Genomic DNA, 20,557 nt, shown 5'->3' with positions numbered 1-20,557 from the left:
TTTGATGGCAAGTGCAGCTATTTTCATGAGGTGGTGATTTCATCTCATTTGAGTGTATACCTAGGAGAGGGATTGTGGAGTCAGATGTTGTACAGTTGACTCTGAACAACTTGGATTTGAATGATATGGGTCCTTATATGCAAATTTTCTTCTACCTCTCCACTCCTGAGATAGCAAGACCAACCCCTCTTCTTCCTCCCTCTCAGACTATTCAATGTGAAGACAATGAGACTGAAGACCTTTATGATGATCTACTATGACTTAATGAATAGTAAATATATTTTCCTTATGATTTTTAATAGCATTTTATTTTACTTTATTTGAGACAGAGTTTTGCTCCTGTCGCCCAGGCTGGAGTGTAATGGTGTGATCTCAGCTCACTGCAACCTCTGCTTCCTGGGTTCAAGTGATTCTCCTGCCTCAGCCTCCCAAGTAGCTGGGATTACAGGCACCTGCCACTATGCTCAGCTAATTTTTGTATTTTTAGTAGAGATGGAGTTTCGCCATATTGGCCAGGCTGGTCTCGAACTCCTGACCTCAGCTGTTCCACCTGCCTTGGCCTCCCAAAGTGCTGGGATTACAGGCTTAAGCCACCACGCTTGGCATTTAATAACATTTTCTTATTTTCTTTTCTCGTTTGCTTTATTGTAAGAATACAGTATGTAATACATATAACATACCAAATATGTGTTAATTAACTGTTTATGTGATTGGTAAGGCTTCCAGTCAACAATAGGCTATTAGTAGTTAAATTTTTGAGTCAAAAGTTAGATGTTATCATATGAATGACAATTTTCATCTCTTTCTTCTTTCCAAACAGGTCTATAATTCAGCAGTCAGATCTTTCCCGCGAAGGTTTGTTTTGCCTTTAAATGTCAGTTTGAATGCCCCTGAGGGAGAAAACCTGAGTCCATTGTCCTATACTTCAGCCAGTGCTGTGAAACAGGCTGATGGAAAGGTATTCCATGAACAGACATTAGATTAAGACTTTGAACTTCAGTGGTGTTACTTTATTCATTAGCAGTTTTCCAAAATGTTTGGTACCCAATAACTTTTATAACATGCATCTGAGCAGGGTAAGGTCATGTAACATTGCTTGCACAAGAATCACAGAAACAGTGGTAATGAACACAGTGTTTATTCTTCCTGTGCTTTGAAACAGAGATATGCAACTGTCTAATGGTTGTGGAATGTCTCTTCATTTGAGCTTGGCATTAGCAATTCCTACCTTCTATTTTTTATTTTATTTTTTGAGATGGAGTCTTGTTCTGTCACCCAAGCTGGAGTGCAGTGGTGCCATCTCATCTCACTGCAGCCTCTGCCTCCCATTTTCAAGCAATTCTGCTTCAGCCTCCTGAGTAGCTGGGATTACAGGCACCTGCCACCATGCCTGGCTAATGATTTTGTATTTTTAGTTGTGACGGGGTTTTGCCATATTGGCCAGGCTGGTCTCGAACTCCTATCCTCAGGTAATCCATCTGCCTCGGTCTCCCAAAGTGCTGGGATTACAGGCGTGAGCCACCGCGTCCAGCTGCAATCACTACCTTTTAGATAATATGTGCTTAGCACAGGCCTATCATTGTGTGGCTGTCAATGCTTTAGCTTTAGAAGAATGAAAAGCATATGTCGATCTCCTATGCCACTTGATAGCTTATTAATAAAACTTGATAATCATTATGCATCCACATGTATGATGGAAAGAGGAACAATATTCAAAAATGACATAGAACCTCAGTTCCCAAGTCCTGTCACAAACTTTTATAGGATACTAGGCTCCTCACTGACCTATGTAAGAGGAAAATAAGAATTAAGCAACCATCATCTGTAATCCCAGCACTTTGGGAGGCTGAGGTGGGTGGATTACGAGATGCGTAGTTCAAGACCAGCCTGATCAAGATGGTGAAACCCTGTCTCTACTAAAAATACAAAAATTAGCTGGGTGTGGTTGCAGGCACCTGTAATTCCAGCTACTCGGGGGGGCTGAGGCAGAGAACTGCTTGAACCCGGGAGGTGGAGGTTGCAGTGAACTGAGATCGCGCCACTGCATTCCAGCTTGGCAACAGAGCAAGACTCTGTCTCAAAAAAAAAAAAAAAAAAAAAAAAATTAAGCAACCACTAGAAAACCTTTTGAAATCTCTCTTAGATCTGGTGCTCTCATGAAAATCTACATCATGAGGACCTAGACAAGGAAGGAGGCATTGAATTTCCTCAGATCAACTATGCCCAATTCAATGGCAAAAAGTATCGTTTCTTCTATGGCTGTGGCTTTCGGCATTTGTTGGGGGATTCTCTGATCAAGGTTGATGTGGTGAATAAGACGCTGAAGGTGATGAAAATCTCTTTCCTTTTTGAACTTTTCAGAGACCTGTTCTTCCCTTTGAATTTGTTTTATTTAACGTAGCTCTTAAGATTCTTCAACATTTAAACAGCACAGCCATTTTCTTTTATTAGGTTTGAGAACTATGAAATCATCTAAGTTAAGGGTATGTTCCTTCTAGGAAATCCAAATGGACCCTAAGCACAGCAAAATTAATTCTCTGTTTGATCTTGATGTTATTTTTGGAGCAACTGTGGGGTTAGGGTTGTTGGGACACCTATGTTTCAAGTTGATGGGAAATTATAGTTACACAAGTTGTGTTTGATGGTGATGGAATATCTGGGACTGCAAAATCTCCTTTCTCCGATATTCAACTCAGTAGGCCTGATTCTTTTTCTTTTGGAATATTCTATTGACAGCCTGTGTTAATCTGTTCTGTGTTGTTATAAAGAAATACCTGAGGCTGGGTAATTTATAAAGAAAAGAGGTTTATTTATTTGGCTCATGGTTCTGTGGGATGTACAAGCACAGTACCAGGATCTGCTCAGCTTCTGATGAGGCCTCAGAAAGCATACAATCATGGCAGAAGGCAAGGGGGAGACTCATGTCACATGGTGAGAGAGTGGGAGCAAGACAGAGAGGAGGAGGTGCCAGGGTCCTTTAAAACAACCACCTCTCAGATGAACTAATAGAGTGACAGCTCACTTATCACCATGGGGATGGCACTTAAGCTGTTCATAAGAGACTGGCCCCCATCACCCAACACTTCCCACCAGGCCCACATTTCAACATGAGCTTTGGATGGGACACACATACAAACTGTATCACAGCCAAATTCATGCGTGGAGTGGCAAAAGCCATAGAAAGCTCCCTACTTAACTACTGGCCTTTTATTGAATGCTTTTTCTGGGACTTGCAGGTTTGGAGAGAAGATGGCTTTTATCCCTCAGAACCTATTTTTGTTCCAGTACCAGGAAGCAATGAAGAAGATGGTGGGGTTATTCTTTCTGTGGTGATCACTCCCAACCAGGTAAATATATTTCCCTAGCACTAGTCAGAAAGAAAAGTAGCAGAGTCATCTGATAAATCAAGGATGCACACTGATGCTGTCAAAAATTTACTTTGATTCCTTCTCCCTTCTCTTCCCCTCCTCACTATTTACATACCCCTTTATCTCAATCCATATTTTATTGTTTTAAAGTTCTGTTTGTAAGACCATAATAACAATTTATATTTGCATAGGAATTTGTTATTTATGAACTACTTTTACACATATTTAGTTATCAAAACAACTTTGCCGGATACCATTTTATACATGTGGAATTTCTTCTTTTTTTTTTTTTTGAGACGGAGTTTCACTCTTGCTACCCAGGCTGGAGTGCAATGGCGCGATCTCGGCTCACCACAACCTCCGCCTCCTGGGTTCAGGCAATTCTCCTGCCTCAACCTCCTGAGTAGCTGGGATTACAGGCACGTGCCACCATGCCCAGCTAATGTTTTTTGTATTTTTAGTAGAGACGGGGTTTCACCATGTTGACCAGGATGGTCTCGATCTCTTGAACTCGTGATCCACCCGCCTTGGCCTCCCAAAGTGCTGGGATTACAGGCTTGAGCCACCGCGCCCGGCCACATGTGGAATTTCTAAAGTGAAGAAGTTGAAGTAGACTTGCATCAGATCTCATAGTGGTAAAGCAGTATTTAAATCCAAGTCTTCTGACTCCCAGTCTGATGTTTATACCATCATGTGTGCTGCCAATTGCAGTGAATTGACCTCCAAGTCCAGTGCCATTAGTCCTGGTCCAGTGTCTCAATAACACTATTCACCATCTGACTTCTTGTCTAGGGAAATCTTATGGCAAACAGGTTCACTTTGAGTATCAGCTTTGATTAATTATTAGTGGCTGCCTGGGGTGCAGGGTTCTGATGCCTTTTAAGGGTTCAGTGAGAAAAAGGCTGTGATCAGTCATGTCTGCCATGGACTTTAGGAGGACTTTGTCCTCATGCCATGCACTTGTCACTCCTGGAATTAAATCTGGCAGAGCTCAGTCTGCCTTGCAGTACTGCCCTTTGACCAGCTCCAAAGTAACACAAAATGGAGGCATTTCTAACTTGGAAGAAAGAGTTCCTGTCTTTTAGAAGATTGGAAAGGAGGAAGCAAAAGGATTAAACTCAAAGAAATCCTATGAAGGTGATGATAGAAACAACTTAATTTATTTGCTCTAGGTATGAACTTCTTTAGCCATGATTTCCTTTTCAGTCCAGTTCAGCAATTGAGGCAACATTCTGTGAGTGTATAGGTGAGGCACTGTGGTAGGTGCTGGGGAGAGATAGGAAGATGTGTAAGACATGGTCTCTCTCTCTCTCTAAGACAGGGTCTTGCTCTGTCACCCAGGCTGGAGTGCAGTGGCACAATCTCAGCCCATTGCAACCTCTGCCTCCCAGGCTCAAGCGATCCTCCTGCCTCAGCCTCTGAGCAGCTGGGACTACAGGTGTGCACCACCATGCCTGGCTAATTTTTGTATTTTTTATAGAGATGAGGTTTTGCCATGTTGCTGAGGCAGGTCTTCAACCCTAAGCTCAAGCAATCCACCCACCTCAGCCTCCCAAAGTGCTGGGATTACAGGTGTGAGCCACCGTGCCTGACCAACATTGTTTCTCTACTAGGAATTTTACAGCCTTGTGGAGGAGACAGGCAAAATTTTGATGAAAAAAAGAGAATTTTCAATATTGTCTTTCCTTTTCTAGAATGAAAGCAATTTTCTCCTAGTTTTGGATGCCAAGAACTTTGAAGAGCTGGGCCGAGCAGAGGTACCTGTGCAGATGCCTTATGGGTTCCATGGTACATTCATACCCATCTGATTGGACAACCAGAAGGTCTGGAAACTAGGTTTAAAGTAAGTGTGGACTTGGACAGAAAGACTGGAGAAATAAACACTGGAGACTCCAAAAGGAGGGCAAGGAGAAAGACGGGCGGGTGTTAAAAAGCTACCTAGTGGGTACTGTGTTCCCTATTTGGGTGGTGGGGTCCCTAGAAGCCCAAACCACAACATCACAAAATATACCCATGTAACAAGCCTGTACATGTACCCAAGAATCTAAAGTAAAAATAAAAAGAACAAAGAATGCACTTTTATTTATATAAAAGACGGAGCAAAAAGGGCACCTTACCTCTCACACCAATGTCCCAAATAGACATTTGGTTTAAAAATTTCTGTTAAAAATAGAATTCGTTATTTCCTTGCCACTGCCAAGTCATGCCATGACAGAGGCTCGAATGCATCTGACCTCCTCTTTTACCCTTAACCCACCATCGTGGGCAATGGAGGCTGGAGGTGTCATGGATGTTAACACTGCTTTACAAGAGATGCGGAAGACTGCCCTCACCCATGATGGCCTAGCATGTGCAATTTGTGAAGCTGCCAAAGCCTTAGATAAGCACCAAGCCCACCTTTGTCTGCTTGCACCCAACTGCAATGAGCCTATGTATGTCAAGTTGGTGGAGGCTCACGGTGCTGAACATCAACTCACCCTAATTAAGGCTGATGACAACAAGAAACCAGGGGAATGGGTAGGCCTCTGTAAAACTGACAGAGGGAAAACCCCAAAAAGTGGTTGGCTGCAGTTGTGTAGTATTTAAGGACTATGGCAAAGAAGCGTAGGCCAAGAGTACTTCAAATGCAAGAAATGAACAAGTAAAACTTTGGCACTCATGTTTCTTAAGAAAAAACACCCCAAAGCAGAATGCATAAGATGATTATGATTTTATCTATTTTTTAGGGCTCTTCCTTGAAATAAGAAAGTATTGATATAACCTTTTGAAGAGAGTTTTAAATTTCATTTATTGGATATATCTACCTCTAGGTAATAATAGGAATATAGCAAAGAAAAATTCATGTATTTTGGTCATTAAGAATTAAAGAAAGAGGAAAGAAACATGAAAGGTGGCTTGCCAGTTAGGACAGGTTTATTTTAGAGAAAACAAACCTGAGAGAAACCTTTTGGCAGAGTTAGGTTAGAGGCACACTTTTTTACAGACTAAGAGTTTTTAAGGATTTAGGGTGGGAGAGTTTACCAGAGGCTTGGACTGCTTCTGTGGGTCTTTGTTGTACTTATTTAGGAGGGAGAGCTGTGTGTTTGTTCCCATACATTTTTTTTTTTTTGCAGCCATAGGCATACCCCACAAGTCTGCTTTTAGCTTCCCTGTCTTAGTGCACCTGAAGAGAAAGGAATGTGCTTATTAAGGCCCACTGTTTTACACTATATGAGGGTGAAATTTGGCAGTTACCTAAGAGACTTTCCCCTTACTTCCCTCTGACCCTGAGCTGTTTTATTTGTGTTTTACTGTCTGCTTTTTCTGTTTGCTTGTAGTTAGAAGAGAAGTGATTTCTTTGAAATGCATGAGGTTTAAAGTGGCGGTTTGTCCAAAATAATCGTGCTCCTGGTCTGTCAATTTCCACCATCAGATTGGTGGGTGACAGAGGTCCTAGGAGAAGAAATATAAATGATCATAGATAGTAGACTTTGAATATAAATCTGAAAAGCACCTTGTTCTTTCCATCACAGTCTGCCTATTACCATTGGTCGTAAGGTACTCAGAAGACCTGAAGCTGGCTATATCTTGCTTGAAAGCTTCTTCTAAACTGGTTCTTTCTCTGCTGTCCACAGCAGATGCTAATGCAGCTGCACAACCCTCTTATGTACCACCCACTACCTGCCCCTCCCCACCCTCAGCTCTGCTTTGGGAGATTATTTTGAGGAACATCACTAAAATCAGACATTTCTTCTAATCTGTAGGTGTATAGTTCTACAGGGATTGATGACAAACCAGTCGTTCTTCATTTAACTGGGCAACAGGTGGCACTAGAGACCATATAATCTCCACATTTCTAAACCCTGCCTGTTCTTACCAACAGCTGTAAGCAGGCGAGGTCTGTTACTTAAACCACTCTTACCAACACCCCCAAAATCCCTTGTTCCCTTTTCCTTCAGTTACACTCATTTCCCTCCACTGAATTCCATTCCAGGACCAAACTTTTTATGCTCCTTCTGCATGGTGAATGTGCTAGAGAAGACCCCCACATATAATATGGGACACCTGTGAACTCATGGTTAGGCTCTCTGCACGGTCCTGGACTAACAGAGTTTCCTGTCTAATTTTCCTTAAGAGTCACTTCAAACTTCACAGACCCTATCTTCTTTAGTGATGTATTGCATACATGCAAATGCCACGTGTGGGGCTTTGCACGGTGAATAAAGTAAAAGGGCTGAGTTCCATGTCTGGGTTTGTGAGATGCAGAACACAGCAGTATGTTTAGAATGGCAAGAAGATGCCTAAACAGAACTAATACAGCAGATGTAGATGCAAAGAGCCTCAGGTAACCATGAGAATGTAAGTCCTCCAGTGTTTCCTCTCACACAAGTCCCTGAAAAGGCAGTCATTGTACTTCCTCAGACAAAACATGGAGATTTGATTGGTCTTACGAGATCTGAAGGGTGAGGGAGACTCTGGATGACCTCTGGGGAGTCTATAGATCTGTCACATCTTTCCTCTGTTTATAAATCTCTATCTTAATACACAGGGAATGAAGTTCAGACATATGAAGGATAGCAGTACAATCATAACATTTTGACCTAAGGATATCTGAATTCTGCCTTGGCTCTGCTCTTTTAAGTTTCTTGAAGGAGAAGACAAAAAAAAAAAAAAAAAAAAAAGGATCATGGCATGTTATATAATCTAGGCACATTTGCCTGGTAATCCAAGGGAGAAAGTTCTGGTAAAAGTGAGTAAGCATATGACCAAGGCCCAAAGCATAGGCTGGGCCTCTTCCTCCCTAAGTCTAACTCTTAACACTAGCCAGTGTCTGAGGATTCAAGGAAAGGGAGCAAGTGGTGCACAACTGAGGGGAAAAGGAAGAGGCAAGTGGGCAGGTTGGGTCCTCCACAGGAGGGAAGCAGTAGAAAAAAATATGAACCAGACAGCTAGGCCTCCTTGGTGCAGGGGGAGTAGGAGAGAGCTTTGCCTCGTTTTCTGTTTTATTTTTCCTCTGAGCATAGCTCCAGAGAGTAAGCCACACCATGTGTGGTACTGTTAACACATTGTAGGCCTGCCTGTAAGTAAGACCCAACCAGTGCCTGGAAATGTGATTCAAGCAGATGAAAATTCCCTTCTTGCGGGGAGCCAGGAGGGAGATAAGGGGTTGAAGTCTCCTTTATACTGAAGTGACATTCAAGAACTTTCAATAATTTGGTCCCCAATTAATGTTTCCAATCTTACCTCTCACTTATGTTCCCACTGTAACCAAGAACTTGTCAATATGCACTAAACAAGTTGTACTCTTCCACATTTCCTTTGCTTACATTATTGTCTCTTCCTAGAATTCCCTTATCTACTTGGTGAACCTTAAAATCCAGCCCAAAAATTATCTCTTCTTTGAAGCCTTCTTTTACTTTCTGAGGGAGAATTAGTTTTTTGGTTTTTTTTTTGTTTAGTTTGTCATGATTTCTGTGTTTAGCTGTCTCACTAACCTGAACTGTATGAGGATGGCGACCATGTGTTTGTTACTCATAGTGTGCCCCTGGCACTTAGCAGTGCACTTGGTATTCAGTAGATGTTAATTAAACACTTTTCTTTTGTTACTTAATAAGTGAATGAGGACTGGAAGGTGATGGACATGGGGCCTGCCTTGCCAGTGTATGTCCATTGGAGTAGCTTATGGTATCTTTTAATAGAAGTTAGCCTTCTGAGACAAGGCAGTCAAACACAAGCCAGTAAATGTTGCAAGAGTGAAGTGGGAACTACACTTAAATGGCTGCTGATCTCAAAGCACTGAAAGCTAAGTTAAGAGGAATGTTATTTGCTTATTGGTTAGTGTGTGAGTCTGCTAGGGCTGTCATAACAAAGTACTACAGAGGTCTTAACAGAAATGAATTGTCTTACAATTCTGGAGGCTAGAAGTCTGAAATCAAGGTTGGTTTGTCCCTTCTGAGGGCTCTGAAGAAAGATCTGTTCCAATCCCCTCTCCTGGGCTTGGAGATGGTGTTGTCTCTGTGTCTTCACATCGTCTTCCCTCTGTACGTTGTCAGTCTTTGAGTCCAAGTTTCCCCTTTCTACAAGGACATCAGTCATGTTGGATTATGGCCCAATACATGTGCAACAATCCTATTTCCAAATAGGTTAAACTCCAACTCTGCAAATGCAGTGAAATATTTTACTAAAACAAACCAGTATTATTAATAAAAATAATTTTACAGAATTTTCTCTTTCATTTTGATTCATTAAACTGGTTTTGGAATGAGCAACTATTTGTGTAACCACTGACTGTTAGAGAGTATTTAGCTCTGAGACAGTCAATACCTGGGAGATAATGTTTCTGTTCTGAGTGATCTTGCAATAGTAATTCACTTATCTGGGGCTGTTTTTTTATCTGTAAAGTGAAAGTATTGAACTAAATAGTCTCTATCTCGAAAATCTCTGAATCTTCTTTGAAGTTTTTTCTTTACAGTCCAGTGGGGTAGATGAGACAAACATCTGAAAATGTAGAGAGGGTGTTTGCTAAATAACGTTAGTAGTTTAATGCAGAACAGATATACAGCTGTAAATAGGAGATGTTTGAAGGAAACCACCATTTGAGCTTATTTCTATCACTTCCATGATTTTATCTTTCCTTTTACAGGAAACTTTTCCAAGTCTGTTATTAATCACTGTACTTGTCCTGCTTTTCATCATTTGATTTTTCTCATACACAGTGGAGCTGTCCTCCCCAGTACCTGGCACAATGCCAGGCACACAGAAGCTGCCTAATACATATTTAATGAAAGAATGAATGGAAGCAAGAGGTGACATGATTCTGGGAACTGTGTGTAGTTTGGACACCCTTGTGAGTAGATGTGAGGAAACAAGGTCCTTTCACTCTCAACGTGTCTTACACTGGCCGGAAAATTGCTAATATGTGTTCAGAGGTGCCTGTGTTCACACTGTGCCATATGGTTCATCACCCAGAGTGATAAATGGGTCCATACACGCTTGTGGATGATAAAAATGACTTTAGAATCTCCCTTAGTAAGAATCATTACACAACAGTCCAAAGGACTGTTGCCACGTGGTCCTATTCGTGCTCTCAAGTCCTGCTTTTTTTAAAAAAATTTTTTAAAGGAACGAGCGTCTTGCTCTATTGCCCAGGTTGGACTCCTGGGTTGACGGGATCCCTCTCCTTCCCAACAGCTGGGGCTACAGGAGTGCGCCACCTCACCCGCCTGGCTCAATTCCTGCTCCTTTTGGTATATAAAGCGGACTGTGGCCCTGGGGCTCATCCGCTAGTCACCAGCCACTGGAGCTTTACAGGAGAGAGTGGGAGGGGAGGCTCAGAGAGGTGACTCGGGATCCAAAGTGTGCCCAGACGGGCCCTAACCACGTGGCGTGACCTCAGGCGGAGCAGACAGACAGATCAAGGACACCGAGTCCCCACTCACCGTGACCGCTCCAGGGTAGTCTTAGCTCTGGGAACTCTTGGTCTCGGAAGAGATTCAAACAGCGAGGGACGCGCGTAACTGTTTCCCAAGACCGGGATTGGCCGGAGCCAAAGCGGAGCCGCGCTCCCCAGGGGCGCGCCGGCCCGCACTGCGCAGCCGCGGAGGGAGGCGCAGGCCGCGCCGCGGGAGAAGGTGCCGGCCGAGCGGCGCAGAGGGCGCCGAGAAGATGATGAGCGTGGTGGGTGGCGGCCGTCGTCCCAAGGCGCAAGTGTCCCGCCGCATCTCCTTCAGCGCGAGCCACCGGCTGCACAGGTAGAGTGTGCACACAGGTGCAGCAGCGGGCGGAGGGCGCCGGGCCTCGGAACGTCACCGGGGCGGGGCCGGGGGGCGTGCTGACGTCGGACCCGGGGTGGGGGGCGCAAGGGCTTCCGGGCGAAGCAGCTGGTGGAGGGCCGAGCTCGCTGGGCGCCTTCGCCGGGCTTTGGGCGGCAGGTCGCATCCCGATGGCGGCTGGGGTGTCCCCAACCCTGGAGGGGTCGGGGAGCCGACTGCGGAGGGCGATGGACCATTTCTGGGTGCGGGGCCCACACCCGGCTCTGCAACTCGGAAGAAATGTCTCTGCCTCTCGGAGTTCCTTGGTGTAGACCACAGGGTTGCTGTGAGGCTTAGCGGTGTTAAACTTGCCTATGTTACACGGTACCCGGCGCTGCGTAGACACCCAGTAAATGTTAGCTAATTTTGTAAGCCAGGAGCATTGGCGGCTATATCTAATGTAATCACAAGGCAAGTTTTAGCCCCTTTTTACCAAAGATAGAATGAACCCAGTCCCTGGTGAGAGTGGCTAGGAGAAAAAAAAACGAAACCAGATGTTTGGTTTCCGAAGCAAGCAGCATAGTTGAACCCTGAGCTTCCATACCGCTTGCATGCACTGAAGAGTTGATTTTGAGGAGTTTTACACTCTATAACAAGCTCCCCTCTCTGGCCCTCCATATTCTCGTCTGCAAAAATGAGGATAACCATTCCTATCTAACAGGATTCATCCCTCCATTCGCTAAACGAGGGTTTGTTTCGTGCTTGTCAGTGCTTGTGCTAGGTAACGGATGCAGCAGGGATCTTGTATGGGATTTACAGCCTGGTCAATTTTGTGGAGGGTATAGTGAGAATTTTGTGCAAAAGACTTAGCCTTCTTTTAAATACAAGAAGTGGCTGAGCAGGAGAAAGTAGGGGCATGTTAATCCATTTTTGCATTGCCATAAAGGAATACTGAGACTGGGTAATTTATAAAGAAGAGGTTTATTTGGTTCTGCAGGCTGTACAAGAAGCATGACACCAGCATCTGCTTCTGTTGAGGCCTCAGGAAGCTTCCACTCATGGTGGAAGGAGAAGGGGGAGCAGGCAACTTACAGGGCAAGTGAGGGAGCAAGAGAGAGGAGAGGAGGTGCCAGACTCTTTTTAACAACCACCTCGCCCATTAACTAATAGAGCGAGAACTCACTCATCACTTCAGGGAGGGCACCAAGCTGTTCATAAGGGATCCACCCCCATGAGCCAAGCATCTCTCCCTAGGCCCCACCTCCAGTGTTGGGAATCACATTTGCATATGAGATTTGGAGGGGACAGACATCCAAACTACATTGGGGGGAATAATAAAGAGGATCGCAAAAAGAAAGGGGTGGTAAAATAAGCCTAAACACCTGAGGGTGGTAAGGCCTCATTGACGATGCAAAATTGATTGGACGGGTATAGGTATAAACACTCATTAAGCAATTTCTTTTCTGTCTGAGACAACAATGTTTAAAATTACAGTTGTAATTTTAAAAACTCACCTGCTTTGAATATTCCTCAACAGATGGGTAAAGTTCTCATGAGGCAATAGTTGAGATGTAGTAAATCAAGAATGTTAAATAGGAGACTCACCAGGCCTTGTAATTACTTTTTAAATTATTTTTTTCTGAATGAGTAGTTTAGTTTCTGAGAGAAATGAAATAGTCACTTTGTGAATCACCATCTCTGTTTATCATTATGTACTGTTATGTCATTCAGCACTTGCCTAGCACATTGTAGGCACTCAGTCAGTAATGTTAAATTGAAAAGTGGAAGGCCCATAAGCAGATTAGTTGCGGTGGGATTGAAGTTAAGGTTTGTTTGTGCTAATTTGTATGGTACAGTCTTTTTTTTTTTTTTTTTTTAAGACAAGAGTCTCACTCTGTTGCTCAGGCTGGAGTACAGTGGTGCAATCTCGGCTCACTGCAACCTCCGCCTCCCTGATTCAAGTGATTCTCCTGTCTCAACTTCCAAGTAGGTGGGACCACAGGCAGATGCCACCACGCCCGGCTAATTTTTTGTATTTGTCGTGGAGACAGGGTTTCACAGTATTAGCCAGGATGGTCTCAATCTCCTGACCTTATGATCCACCTGCCTCTGTCTCCCAAAGTGCCGGGATTACAGGTGTGAGCTACTGTGCCTGGCTGGTACAGTCTTCTAATTAGGGAATATGCACTGGTTTCTGACGTATGCATGAGAAATGAAATCAACATGATTTCTGACTCCCCATTTGATGAGCTAAAGTAATAACAAATTGGGAAACTTTTCAAAAATCAGAGCAAATAATATATATAGGGAACAGAGAAGGGGGTTTGAATGGTGGTACTTGTGTCATGCTGACTTTGTGTTTTGTTTTGGTTAGTAAATTTCTAAGTGATGAAGAAAACTTGAAACTGTTTGGGAAATGCAGCAATCCAAATGGCCATGGGCACAATTATAAAGGTGAGAGAAAAACTGATGACATTTCAGTCCTTCCATAAGGATGAAAGAGTATTCAGCAAATATAGTGTGAATGCTTTGAGCCTCGAATGAGAAGTTAAATGAGAATTCAGAATGAAAGGATCTGTTTTTTTGGGTGGGTGTGTGTGAAGTTTTACCTTGCAATTGTCAACTCTTATAAACAGTTCAAAACTGAATGGTTTAATGCTTTAAGCATTTTCCTTTTCTTAGATTACACAATTAAGTTTCTTTTGGCAGCATGTTTCTTCTGATTAGGTATGGCTAAGGCTAATGTTAAAGTTGGATTTTATTCTTTGAGTAAATAATGACTGGCAAAAGGGGAATGTTGCCTAGGAATGTAGTGTATGGCAGAAAAATGTTTGGTCTAAAGCTTTGCCAACAGTTTTCCAAAAAAGTAGATAATTTATCCAAGGATAAGAGACTTGATTCTTTAAGGTACAGCCTGCCTAAAATAACAGCTACATAAGCCATAGAGTATAAAACAGTATGTGATGTGGTGGCATAAAAAAGACCAGATGGTGTCAGGAGATTAGGATTGCTAGTTTAGTTACTGCCTTTTCCTTAATCTGTGGTATCTCAGTCTCAATGTACTAACTTATCATGTAATACCTAATGGTATTTGTAGAGAGCTAAAATACGTAAATTCATAAAAGTTATTAATGTGTAAAGCACGGATCAAGATTTTTTTTTTTTTTTTTTTGAGATGGAGCTCTGCTCTTGTTGCCCAGGCTGGAGTGCAGTGGCGCAATCTTTGCTTACCACATCCTCCGCCTCCTGGGTTCAAGCGATTCTCCAGCTTCAGCCTCCCGAGTAGCTAGGATTAAAGGTGCCCACCACCATGCCCGGCTAATTTTTGTATTTTTAATAGAGAAAGGGTCTCGCCATGTTGGCCAGGCTGCTCTCAAACTCCTGACCTCAGGTGATCTGCCCACCTTGGCCTCCCAAAGTGCTGGGATTACAGGCATGAGCCACCATGCCTGGTCAAGATTTTTCAAATGCTTCTCACAAGCACTTGTTAATTTACAAAGCATTACTTTAGATTTTGATTTACATTCATGTGAGTAAAGGGATAAGAATTTAAGGCCAGTAATAGGTTTGCTTGTTCAGAACGGTTCTGCTCAGTATTGGACCAGCTTGCTGCGTAGCTAGACACCTACATGTGCATTTTCTACTTCTACAGGCAGAGATTGAGCAGCATCTTCATTCTCCCTAGAGCATCAACATCATAAGCAGAATTGACATCCTTTTCAGCGTTGGCTGAGGGCCTCTGATTAGCCAAAGTTCCTACTAAGCTCCTCTGTCTTGCTTGCGTCTTGCTTTGGTTGGTTTAAAAAAAAGATCTTACCTAAAATAACAAAGTGTTTTGGGTAAATGTTTAAGTATAGCTTTGGGGGACAGACCTAATAATTTACGTTGTCAACTGTGCTTATATGTTGCTGATTTGTGCTTGGATGTTAATCTGTTGAAAGTCATGCTGTTTTTTTTTTTTTTTGGTATTTTGTTTTCTTTCCATAGTTGTGGTGACAGTACATGGAGAGGTACGTGCAGAAAATATTTGTGTGGTTTGTGCAGATTGCTGGGCTCTCTTTTAGCCTGTGTGGTGATTCTGTGTTGAAAATTGTTCCAGTCAGTATTGCTTCATTGTTGGCTCTTGTATGTGTGTGTGTGTGGTGAGCTGCTGCCATTTCATGCCTCTCCTCTACCAAAGTGTTGTGTTTAATGTGCTGTATGTGGACAGGTAGAAGGGCTATACAATGAAAAGGGTGCTTGAAGTACATGGTGCTTCCGTGCTGAGGTTAGTGATTATCTCTGGAATGAAGGCAAATGTGGGCATAGTCTCTGCACATTGTACTACCTTTAATAATTTGCCAGCCGTTTAATATGGAGAGCCTATGAGAGTAATATTCACCTTTGTTTATTCTTTAGATTGACCCTGCTACGGGAATGGTTATGAATTTGACTGATCTCAAAAAACATATGGAGGTAATGGCATGTTGGGTGCTTATTATGTGCTAGTCCCTAAGTATAGTATTTGGTGGCCCCCTATCTACCTCCCCAACCAGTTATCTCCTAAGGTTCCATGACTATTCCCCAACTCACAAAGTTGTAGAATAGAATTGGGTGTGGGAGTTGGGGAATAGTTGGAGGAATACTCACATGGCCTCTAAAGGTGTTTTGGTGACTTAACAGAAATTAGTCACTGTTGTGTTACAGTGATGGGAGGAAATATGCTCACCTTGTATTCCTTGTTGGACTATCCTGATTTCGTTCATTTAACAAATTCTACCTTTCTTTCAAGACGTAGGTTTCTCCTTGAGACTTTCTTTCATATATATATATATATATATATATATATATATATATATTTAAATAGGACCAGAACCAATGCAAACTTTTCTTTTTAGTAGAGATGGGGGTCTAACTCTGTTGTTCAGGCTGGTCTCAAACTCCTTCTTCCTTGACCACCCAAAGTGCTGGGATTACAGGCATGAGCCACTGCTCCTGGCCTTCTCCTTGGAGCTTTCTCTTCTGTCTCTGAATATTCATTGTACCTTTGATTATAGATTTAGACACCACACTGTGTTATTCACTCTAGCTTTATTATAAACTCACTGGAACAGTATTTCATAGAGATAACATGAAAGGTGTTCAATGAAGAACTTAACTGATCGTGTCATTACACAATTCTTTTTTGTAAGAGACTTTGGAGATTATTCAAACCAACTTCTTCAATCCATAGATTAAGACTGAGAGATGCTAAGCAGTTAACTGACTTGCCCCAGGTCCTGTGGTTAGTCATTTGCAAAGTTGGGAGTAGATTTCTTTCCATCCAGCTGTTTTATTATGCCATCATTTCACTTGCAGCTTATTTTTGTTCTGAAATTTGACATTTGCTTGCTTTATTTATTTATTTTTGAGATGAAGTCTCGCTCTGTCACCTAGGCTGGAGTGCAGTGGCACAATCTTGGCTCACTGCAACCTCCGCCTCTGGGGCTCAAGCAATTCTCCTGCCTCAGCCTCCTGAGTAGCTGGGATTATAGGCTTGCACCACTGCACCTGGCTAATTTTTGTATTTTTAGTAGAGATGGGATTTCACCATGTTGCCAGTCTTGATGCTTTATTAAAATGATGTTATTAGTAATGATTACTTCTTTCACATTATTTATTGTCCATGTATTTAACAAATTTGTCTACTTTGCCTCAGTTTTTGAGATAAGCATACAAACATGAATGAAATGTAGCCCACAGAGTGTGTATATTACTTTTTCTAGGAGGTGAAGAATAGTAAGTGTTAAGTAACTATTGATTGAATAAATGAGTAAAAGAATGAGTGAATGAACAAGCAGCACTGTGCTCAAAATTCTTTAGGAAAATTATAGAGATAGCGCCTGCATGCATTTATGGTGGGGGTTTGTGTGGGGAGAGAGTCTTTACATATTTATATTTTTCCTTCTATGAGCCCAAGATTATTCTTCAATTACAGAGCGAGACAGAGAGAGAGACAGGAGGAAAGGAAAAGCAAGAAAGGAAGAAAGAAAAAGATAAGACAGCAATGTGAAAGTCCTCACATATGACTAAGTACAGGAGGAGGGGTTCTCTATGCTGCTTTCTACTGTTGCATGCCTAAAGGACACCACATACTTTCATCAGTAAAAGTGGCTCATCATGGCATATAGAGTGAAGTTAGAGCCCTGCCATGGGGGGAGGATTGGTTGAGCCCAGGAGTTCGAGGCTGCAGTGAGCTATGATTGTGCCGCTTGCACTCCAGCCTGGATGACAGAGACCCTGTCTCTAAAAACAAAGCAAAACAAAAAGCCCTGCATAAGAGGCCTTAATGGAGAAATTAGGACTGGAACTCGGGTTGAAGAAGAAGCAAAGATACTTATTTTCTTGCTATTTGTGTGGAGCATCCCTTCATTGGATCTATTTCAACAACTGTTTGACCTAGGACTTACTCTTTTTTATATGATTCTAGTTTTTCTCAGGAAATGATTGCTATTACGCTTATCAATGTACCCTTCTTGAAACTATGCCATATGGAAAATTAGATTTTTTTCACGAATGCTTAGATTTTTTGTAATAGCTAAAAGCAAAAACCTAGAAAGAATAAGGCAATTTAATCGTTACTGATGATGAGGAAAAACATTATGTTGATACACATAAGCATTAGGGAGTAATAGTCTTTACATATTTATATTTTTCTTTCTATGAGCCCAAAATTATTCTTAAATTACTCCTTATAGCAGAAATTTAGAACTACTTAAATAATATCAGTCTACATCTGCTTTATAAAATGTAGTAGTCACTAGATCTTTGTCCTCATGATATTGTGGCATTGTTTCATAGGTGTGACAGTGTTACAGAAAAATATTTGTGCTAACTCTTTGGGCAGGATTCACAGAGTGTTGAACTGAATTCTGAGTCACAATGGCTTGTATTGTGAGAAAGCTCCAGAAATTCTCTGCTTTTTGGTTTCTCACCTCTTTATTCAGTAACAAGGATTCCTAATGATTACCAACAGCTGCGCCTGACTTTATCTGACAACTTAAAACTTTGTAAGGTTGCTTTGTAAGACTCAAATTTAGTACTTACAAGTATTGAGTTAGTGGCTAAACAATAGGGTAAGGTTTAGAGACATAAGTGAAACAATTTGGAATTTGAGTCCTAAATGGAGTCAATGATTTTTTTCCCTTGGTTTTGTTTCTAGGAGGCAATTATGCAGCCCCTTGATCATAAGAATCTGGATATGGATGTGCCATACTTTGCAGATGTGGTGAGGTGGGTGGCACTATATCTTGCCTTATGTATAGATTATAAAACAAGAATTGATTTGAATATTTGATTGCTGTGTGATTTCTGAAGTTTTAATTTAATGAAATCTTTCAAAACTAGAATTTCCATTCTCTGTAAATAGTAAATGTGAAATTTTGTTGTTTTGCATTTTGAACTTTTTTTTTTTTTTCCTACAGCACGACTGAAAATGTAGCTGTTTATATCTGGGACAACCTCCAGAAAGTTCTTCCTGTAGGAGTTCTTTATAAAGTAAAAGTATATGAAACTGACAATAATATTGTAGTTTATAAAGGAGAATAGCTCTTGGGGTTAGCATTGTAGAAAGCCCAATTTCTTTCTGTGTTTGAAAAAGATCTTGATCCCCTTGGAATACCAGGGGATCAGCATGTGGTTGTTATACCTCCACATTGTGCTCTGGAGTCCCTATTTATTGAAATCATTGTAAGACCTGTTATAAATGTAAGTCTGTTTTAAAAACTAAACTTGTAATATATCCTGAAAATCATTTAGAGAGTCTTTATTTATAAATTAAAAATCACTTCATTATCAGTAAAATGTTTTGGTGTGGAATTATTTGAAAGCAAAAGAAATCTAATTTTGTTGTTTTCTCTTATCTCATTTTTAATATTCATCTTTACTTGGTATAATATAAATGGTTAAAATGCTTATATGACTTCGAGTAGGTGAATCTTAAAATTCAAGTGACCACAAAGTCTGGAGATAATGTATATATTTTTTAATAGATTGAACTCTCTTGTTTACTACTTCCTGGGTGTGCTGAAGGTACAAGTTGATTCAGTGAAAATTAGTTACACTAATCATCTGAGGCAATCTGTTGTGGATACATGTACAAATATTGATGGAAATGCTGCTTTAGAGCACATTGTTTATTACAATTTTGTGCAGCTTCTTGAACTAGCTTATTGCTAGTGAGAAACAATACATTAAACATATCATGGAGTATCAGTAAATTATTTATTTGGTGTGTTTGTCTGAATTTCTGAACCTTATGGCCGCTTGAATAATTTTAACTCAGAAGACTGCAGAATAAATATTTTAAATTAAATATTTTAAACTCTGTAATACAAAGTCAACCTAAAAAGGATCAACTACCATATAAAGTATTTCCGGTATATAGTTTTTCCTAATTGATCCCATTTTGTTCTGATTATTAAGCTTACTATATTCTTTGCATTCTTCTCTGGGATCTTTTTCTCATTGACTAAATCCACAAGAAAGTATTTACTTACTTTGCACAAAGGACTGTTCTCTCTGTGTTCTCGTTTGTATTCTGAATTTCTTAAATGCCGGATTTAATTTTCGCTCCACATAGCAACTAGTATACAATGAATTCCCAGAATGTTGTTGCCTGAAAATAGTAAAAGGACTTTTGCAGTGATTACTGTTGTAGAAAAATTTGCAAAGTGTTGTCTTTTTTAGTGACTGCAGAAATTTATTATAAAGTTTGACAGTAATGCAGATGCCCACTCAATTAAATTTGAATGTATGTTAGTTATCAAATAATTTTAATGTTCTCTATGTAGAATGTTTTGTATTGATTACTTGAAAGGCAGATAGCTATTATTTATTAAGGCACTTTATGTTTTAATTCACACAAATACTCTGCAAGGTAGGTATTCTCATTCTGTATGGAAGATAATTAAAGTTGAGAGAGTTTAAGCTATTTGCTTTAGATCGTTCAGCAAATAAATGACAAATGGATGTTTAATATTCAGGGGCTTTCTGACTCCAAAACACAGACTTCAAAAAGGGACAATTTGAATATTTCCAGATTTTTTGAGAGTCTGATCTTATTTATTTGTTAAAAAATCTTATTTTGACTGGATTCAGACTGAGAAGTAGAAGCTGTCAGAGAGCACAATCTGCATCTCTTGGCAGTCTGTTCCTGGTGCTTTTCTTTAGCCTCCTTCATTCTCTTGGCCAGAAGTTTAGCAAATTCTGCAGCCTCTTCCTTATTTTTCTTAATATACTGTTTCTTCAGAGCAATATGCTGGCATTTGTGCTGCAGGACACGTGGAGGAACAAGATACTGAATCTCGAGTGCCGTAGTTCTAGATTTCTCACCTTCTTTGTTTAAGGTCTTTCTAAGGACATACTGGCAGACATCATCTTCTTGAGAGAGATTGAGAAGTTTGCGGATTCTCCTAGCTCTTGGGCCCCAGGTGACAAGGC

The 20,557-nt window shown here is 41.1% G+C and overlaps 2 protein-coding genes across 5 annotated transcripts in view; both read left to right on the top strand.

The window, feature by feature from the left end:
- The window catches only part of BCO2 (beta-carotene oxygenase 2), a 32,903-nt gene extending 26,703 nt beyond the window's left edge, over nt 1–6,200 (top strand). For 2 of the 4 annotated variants that reach the window (XM_032285542.1, XM_032285546.1), the window contains 4 exons: nt 821–958; nt 2,144–2,326; nt 3,237–3,347; nt 5,063–5,446. In XM_032285542.1, the coding sequence (XP_032141433.1) occupies nt 821–958; nt 2,144–2,326; nt 3,237–3,347; nt 5,063–5,176 (546 nt within the window). In that variant the 3' untranslated portion in view covers nt 5,177–5,446. Of the gene's footprint in view, nt 1–820; nt 959–2,143; nt 2,327–3,236; nt 3,348–5,062 lie in introns of all 4 variants that reach the window. The other 2 variants (XM_032285545.1, XM_032285544.1) reach the window with 2 other exon arrangements.
- Nucleotides 6,201–10,824: 4,624 nt separating this feature from the next.
- Nucleotides 10,825–18,914, top strand: PTS (6-pyruvoyltetrahydropterin synthase). Its single transcript, XM_032285551.1, has 6 exons — nt 10,825–11,098; nt 13,473–13,552; nt 15,086–15,108; nt 15,497–15,553; nt 18,279–18,349; nt 18,541–18,914. The coding sequence occupies exons 1-6, from the start codon at nt 11,013–11,015 to the stop codon at nt 18,662–18,664; spliced, it is 441 nt and encodes a 146-aa protein (XP_032141442.1). The 5' UTR covers nt 10,825–11,012; the 3' UTR covers nt 18,665–18,914.
- The last annotated feature ends 1,643 nt before the right edge of the window (nt 18,915–20,557 follow it).

Source organism: Sapajus apella, unplaced genomic scaffold (genome assembly GCF_009761245.1).
Source record: "Sapajus apella isolate SASKATOON/1434 unplaced genomic scaffold, GSC_monkey_1.0 scaffold16, whole genome shotgun sequence".
NCBI classification, from domain to species: domain Eukaryota; kingdom Metazoa; phylum Chordata; class Mammalia; order Primates; family Cebidae; genus Sapajus; species Sapajus apella.
This window is presented reverse-complemented; position numbering and strand designations above follow the sequence as displayed.